This window comes from Sparus aurata, chromosome 10 (assembly GCF_900880675.1).
Source record: "Sparus aurata chromosome 10, fSpaAur1.1, whole genome shotgun sequence".
In the NCBI taxonomy this organism is placed as follows: Eukaryota; Metazoa; Chordata; class Actinopteri; order Spariformes; family Sparidae; genus Sparus; species Sparus aurata.
Genome location: NC_044196.1, coordinates 3,530,070 through 3,537,200, shown reverse-complemented (window position 1 = coordinate 3,537,200; position 7,131 = coordinate 3,530,070). Strand labels below are relative to the sequence as shown.

The following is a 7,131-nucleotide window of genomic DNA, read 5'->3' as shown; positions in this document are numbered from 1 at the left end:
GCGGCAAGGAAGTAGATCCGATGATTAAATGGCTCCTCGGGATCCCCCTGCTCCATGTTGATCCTTCTGAAGATCCCTGAGAACCTCTTCTCTAAAGACTTTTTTAGTGCTCTGACTATTGTCACAATCTACGGACGGTGGGGACCACCATGCTGATGGTAACCACAGTGTAACTGGTGAAGCTTAAGTCTGACGCTCTTGACCAAATCCCTCCTGTCCACATCCACAAAATCCACAGAGACCAGTCGGTAAACTTGAAGCATTTACTTTCAAAATGCATGAAAGTTACAAAAATCAAATTGTCACAAAAACGAATACAAATTGCATCCTATTGAGATAATTGAGAGAGCTAGAGTGTAAAAAAGAGAGTTGGAAAGAGGTCAAAAAACTATCTTGCTCCACTCCCCGCTTGTCCTGACTGCCCACCAAACTCACGCTATCCATCCAAAAAACACGCGAGAGTGTACCAAATTAAAGGTGCAGTTTGCACAAACAAAAACACATCCTGCCACTAAAAATACCAGGAATACATGTTAAAGGATTATTTTAGCTCTCAATACTAAAATTACCAAAGCATACTTATTACATATTACATGTATGAATTGTGAACGATGAAAATATTGTTATCCTTATTCCTCTTTATAAACTTAAATTACTCCATCAACATAAAACTGCATTTAGGCTCCTACATTACCGGCCCCTAATTGTTATCAATATCTTTGAAACAATTACTCAAAATGTCAACTCAAAAAAGGAGCCTACATGCTTAGGTAATTAAACCCCATCATTTATAAAAGTCCTTCCATTCTTCACCCCATAGCAAATGAGGTCTTGGCTTCCACTTCGCTCAGTTTAATTGTCCTCTGTTTCTTGAAGAAGACATAGCTTTGTTATTGGGCGACAAAGCTCGTTGGTCTTTGTCTTCACCTTCACCTGACGTACAAACCCTCTGCTGTCAGGGAAAGTCTCTAAGATTTTTCCTAGCGGCCATGAATTTCTGGGTGACGTCTCGTCCACAATCAGCACCACATCACCGACACAGAAGTTTCTTCCAGGTGCAGACCATCTTTGACGTTCTTGTAGCTGCGTGAGGTACTCCCTGCACCAACGCTTCCAGAAGATGTCCGCAAGGTACTGGACCTGTCTCCATCTGCGGTTAGCATACTGGTCATCCTTATTAAATACCCCTGGTGGTAACTCAGGCTCAACCTTGAGCAGCAGCAAGTGGTTGGGCGTTAAAGCCTCTAAGTCGTTGAAGTCTGATGATGCCTTTGTAATGGGCCTGCTGTTTATGACAGCCTCTGCTTCACACAGTAAGGTATGTAGACCCTCTTCATCCAGAACTTGTTCCTTTACTGTGAAGTTCAGAACCTTTCTCACCGAACGGATAAGTCGCTCCCAACTTCCTCCGTGGTGAGAACCTGCTGGGGGGTTGAAGCGCCAATGGATGCCCTTTTGTTGCAGATGTTTAGCGATCCTGCTGGTGTTCCATTCTTTCATTGATTTCTTTAACTCGCTGTCGGCTGAATGAAAATTAGTTCCATTATCAGAATACATCTCTTTGACTTGTCCTCTTCTGGCAAGAAATCTTCTGATTGCGTTGAGGCATGCATCCGTGTCAAGAGAAGATGCAACTTCCAAATGTACGGCTCGTACGGCTAGACATGTAAAAATGACACCATACCTCTTGATTTGTCCTCTTGCTCTTTTTACCAGGAATGGGCCGAAATAGTCAACGCCGACTCTTGTGAATGGAGGATCGTCAGGCAAAACCCTGCATTCCGGCAGATCTGCCATGAGCTGCTTACCAGTAGTTCCATGCAGTCTTTTACAGGCAACACACCTGGATAAGAACCTCCTGATGGCTCCGCTTGCTCCAGGGACCCAAAATCTTTGACGCAGTTGGGCCAACATGTGGTTCCTTCCAGCGTGGGCTGTAATCTCATGAATATTTCTCAGTACAAGCTCTGTGATGTGTGAGTCCTTTGGCAAGATGGCTGGCTGTTTGGCGTCATCCGGCATTGCGGCTCGGCTCAACCTTCCTCCTACTCTTATCACTCCGTCAAGACACACTGGATTCAATTTATAGAGTGAGCTACTTTTCTTCACCTTCTGATGCTCCATTAACATTGCCAGGTCCTCTGTGAATCTTTGTTTCTGACAGTACTTGACGATCTGTGTTTCTGCTTTCTTCAAATCTTCACAAGTCAAATCTGTGCCTCTGAAATCTTTCTTGTACTGGTCTATTCTGCTTTCTTTGTCCTGTGTGTTGGTTTTCTTTCTCTTTGCTCTCAGTTCCTTCAACAAATCTTTAAATCTCAGAAACCAGGCAACAGCACGCTTCAACTTTGTCCAAGATGAATAGTGAGTCATCAACTGGTTCACTGAATCTTTGGTTTCTTCCACCTGAATGGAGTGCACTTGAACCACTCTTTTGACCTCTGGGTCATCAACATCCAACATTCCAGGATCTGGATTCTTAGGCCACTGGTCCTGTGTACAGAGCAAGAACTCTGGTCCTGAGAGCCAACTTTCACATTTCAAGAAAGCCTCAACAGTTTGTCCTCTTGAGACTTGATCAGCAGGATTCACAGTGGTATTGACGTACCTCCACTGAGAGGTCTGAGAGTGCTCTAGAATAGCTGAGGTCCTATTAGCAACGAAAGTCTTGAATCTGGTGCCTTCACTGTTCAAATACTTAAGCACAGCCGTGCTATCTGTCCAGAAGATCGACTCCTGAAGTTCCAATTCAAGCTCTTTCTTGAGGAGCTTGTCCATCTTGACTGCAACTGTAGCGGCAGTCAGCTCCATTCTTGGTATGGTTGGAGATTTCAAGGGTGCAACCCTTGCCTTTGCCATAATCAGTGTGGATTGCGCTTCGCCAGTTTCACTGCGTAACAGCAAGTAGCTTGTGGTTCCATAAGCGTCTTCACTCGCGTCAGCAAAGTGATGCAACTGTGCGAAGGCTGGTGCACCAAACTGCTTGGTCTTGATGCATCTGTCAACTCCAAAATTCTCAAGCTGTAGAAGACCTGAGACCCACTTTTTCCAGCTCTTAATGATATCAACTGGCAGATCTTCATCCCAGCCGTACTTCCGCCGACATAAGTCTTGAAGAATTCTTTTGGCAGGCAATACTACTGGAGCGAGAAAGCCCAAGGGATCGAAGATTGAACTGACGAGGGAAAGCAGGCCTCTCCTGGTGTGTGGTCGCTCTTTGAGATTGATCTTGAACTTGAACTGATCCGATTCAGCACACCACTGGATTCCTAATGCTCTCTCCATCGGCAAGTTATCTTCGTCCAAATCCAGATCTTGAAAACCTTGCGCTCGTTCCTCTTCAGGGATTGAGTTGAGCAATTTCCGGCTATTGCTTGACCACTTTGTTAGTCGAAATCCACCTCTTGCCAACATGCTCCTCAAGTCAGCACAAAGGGTGATCGCTTTGTCTTCATCCACAGTAGACGCAAGACAATCGTCTACATAAAAGTTTTTCTTGACCATTTTGGCAATTTCTTGACCAAACTCATCCTCAAAGTCTGTTGCACATTTCTGCAGTGCAAAGGTCGCCACACTTGGCGATGATGTTGCACCAAAAATGTGGACCAACATTTTATGTTCGACAAGCTCATGCTCATGGTTCCCATCAGGCCACCAGAGGAATCTGAAGAGGTCTGTGTCCTCATCGCTGACTCTGACCTGGTGAAACATGGCCTCCACGTCAGCCATAACTGCCACCGTCTCTTGTCGAAACCTCATAAGGACCCCCACCAGCGAGCTTGTTAAGTCAGGTCCCTGTAGTAGCTGCTGGTTCAGCGATGTTCCTTGAAAACTTGCCCCGCAGTCAAAGACCACGCGCAGTTTTTGTTTGACTGGATGTCTGACTCCATGGTGAGGCAAATACCATGTTCGTCCTTCTGTAGGCTCACATTCCGTACTGTTGAGCTTCACAGCATAACCTTTCTTGAAAAGATTCTCCATAAATGTGACATACTCTGAGCAAAACTTAAGATCTCTAGAGAATCTTCTTCTCAAATTCAGTGCACGTTGTTCTGCGACTGACCTGTTGTTTGGCATGCGCAGTGACTTGTTCCTCACTGGAAGGCATACACTATAATGTCCATCCACAAGCCTTGAAGATTGAGACACCATGCTCATGAACTGATGATCTTCCTTGGACATTTCAATATCCTCGTCTTGTCCAGCATCGGGAAAATCCTGCTTGAACTGCAATTGCCAAAGCTCTTCTAGCTTTGCAACTGAGATTCGATTTGCAGTAACTTCTACCACTTTGCCTGATCTTGTAACTTCGCTTCCACCCCTGAGTGGTCCATTTACTGTCCAGCCTAGTAAGGTTTTCACAGCGTATGGTCCACCATTCACACTGTTGATTACTTGAAGTGGTTCCATAGCCTTGGGAACGTTTGCTCCGATAAGTAATCCAACCTCTGCTTGGATGGTGGGAAGTTTCACGTCCTTTAGGTGAGGCCAACGTTTAATATCCTCTTGGCAGGGAATATTATCCTTGGTTACTGGAATGGTGTTCTGTGAATACACCTCTGAAAGATCAATAAACTGGTTGCCGTCCAGGCTACTGATTTCCAGTCCTTTTACAACACAAGTGTTGACAACAGCTTCGTTGCCCATAGTTCGCAACATGATGCTTGTGTTGTGTCCGTTCACAGTGAGTTGGTTTATTAGTGACTCTGTAGCAAAGGTAGCTGAGCTTCCTGGGTCCAGAAAGGCGTATGTTGTCACTGCCTTGGTTCCCTTTTTTGCCTTGACACGCACTGGGACAATTGAAAGCACACAATCTTCCTTACCGGCCCCAGTGACACCAACAGTTTTCATCATTTGTACTAAGGCACTTGATATGGATTGTTGCTCACAACTTTCCTTCGTTGTTTCATCTTGTGAGACTTTAAAGCTCATGTGCAGCAGTGTAGGATGTAGCCGAGAACATAATTGACATTGTAGTTTCTCTTTGCAACTGCTACTCATGTGACCATGTTTCAAACAAGCGAAACACAGACCTTTGCTTCTCAAAAAGTCAATCTTTTCCTTGTGTAGCTTGCTCTTGAGTTTCCTGCAAACGCTGAGACAGTGTTGCTCTCCTTTGCAAAAAACACAAGGCTTGCTGTGTGCGTCCACTGTTTGTGTGTTCAATGCTGCGTGTTTGTCATTTCCTGTTTTGATTATGTTGTCGGTTCTAGGTGAGACTGCTGTAGTGAAGACCTTCTTTGACTTGAGCGTCTCAACGTATTGTGGTTTTGCCTTTTGTCTGAATGGCTCTCTTGTGACAGTTTCGTTGATGTTTCCATAGAGTGGGTGTAAAATATACTTCACTTGATGATTGACGAAGTTAACAAAATCCTTAAACTTGACTCTTTTCTTTGTTCTTTCTTGTAGGTCACAAGCAGATTTTCTCCAGATTTCTTTGAGCTTGTATGGAAGCTTGTTAGCTAGCGCCTTTATGTTAGCTGTGTTGTCTAAGTCTTCCATGTAGCTAATATCCGTCATGGCGTTAGAGCAGCCTGTGAGGAATAATGCGAAGGACTGAAGTGCAGCACCGTCTTCTGACTTGATTGTCTGCCAATCCAAGGCTTCCTTTATGTAGGCTTCTGCTATCTTGTAGTCGTCACCAAAAAACTCCTGTAGCATTTGTTTTGCCTTAGCATAACCTGCTGAAGGTTCCATGTGAATGCAGCTCTTAATCAAATCATGTGGTTGTCCATTTGTGTACTGCAGCAAAAACTGTAGACGATCACGATCGTCGTCAGTGCGGCTTTCAATTCCATGTTCCACAGACCTGATGAAAGTTTTATATTCCAGTGGCTCTCCTTTGAATGATGGGATAGAGAGATCAGGAAGTAGAGATGCCTTATGATTCCTCACGAGGTACTCTGTGACGTTGGCTTGCTGAGAGATAGCTTTGCATAGACTATCCAACACTGATCCATCGTTCATGTCCACATTTGATGCAGGTAGGATTCTTTGTGGCATCGCTGGCTGAAAACTGGGAATCATTTTGGATGCAGGTGAGGTGTGCTGTGGTGGCTGAAAGATAGTTTTCACCTCTGTGTCACCAACCTGTTCATTCACTTCAGTAATGTCCACGTTCATTTGTTCATATTCGTATTTGTGCAAAACTTCCAATTTTGCGTTCGACGCCGCAAGAGCGGTTTGCATTGCATGCATTTCCTTTCTCGCCTCAAATTCAACCTCTCTGCGTCTTTTTTCTGCATGCCACTCAACTTCTTCCCGTTCTAAGGCCAACTTCTCCTTTAAAGCAGCAGCTTTTGCCATTAAAGATGCCCGCTCCATCTCTGCCTTGACTCTGACTGAGGATGACGATGATGACATGCTTCCACTTTGTGATCCAGGTCTACTTAGACATTTAGTGGTTGATTTGGATGATGTAGACCTACTTTCTGCATGCATTCCACTTGTGTCATGCTGTTTAGCCTGCTCAGTTCTTTTCATGACCCCTTTCATCCATTCTTCACATTTCCAGAAGAAATCAGTCATTGCTTGATTTTTAGGATCAAACCAGCTTCTTTGATCCACTTCAAATTCTTCCTCTGTAGTAAGACGTCGCAAACCGGAATTTAAGTCTGAAAATTCTTGTTGCAAATGGCCGAAATCCACACGCAGTTTGTCTTTAACAATGTTCACATTTGCATCATCTTCCATTAATTGCTCAATTTGCTTTGTCATTGTAGTTAACTGAGATAGCTTGTACCTGCGTGCCTGCACTTGTCTGGCTTTGTGTTCTTCCACACCTTTCTCTGTCATCTTTATTGCTCGTTTTCCACTATCTTGTGTTTCCATAGTGAGCGAAATGTCCACTCTTTATCAGCGCTTTAATGTCCGAGGGCACATGAATGCATCGTAAACTGCGTTCACACACAGTGTTTTCTTCTTCGTCGTTCGGCCAAATGACGTCCCCGTAACGTACTGTAGACAAGAACACACACGTGGCTGTCCTCATCGGCGAATTTAGCTAGCGATCCGTAACAAAGCACAGCGAAGCACGACTTACGTCCGTACTTTCCTCTCAGGAAGAAAGCGTGAAGTCCGTTAAGTTAACTTCTTTTATAATCCACACAGAGTCAGGCTGTTCCAGAGTCC

The 7,131-nt window shown here is 44.5% G+C and overlaps 1 protein-coding gene across 1 annotated transcript; it reads right to left on the bottom strand.

The window, feature by feature from the left end:
- Positions 1 to 249: 249 nt before the first annotated feature.
- On the bottom strand, positions 250 to 2,880 carry LOC115589969 (uncharacterized). The gene has a single exon (XM_030431180.1). The coding sequence runs from the start codon at positions 2,857 to 2,859 to the stop codon at positions 853 to 855; it is 2,007 nt and encodes a 668-aa protein (XP_030287040.1). The 5' UTR covers positions 2,860 to 2,880; the 3' UTR covers positions 250 to 852.
- Positions 2,881 to 7,131: the final 4,251 nt, after the last annotated feature.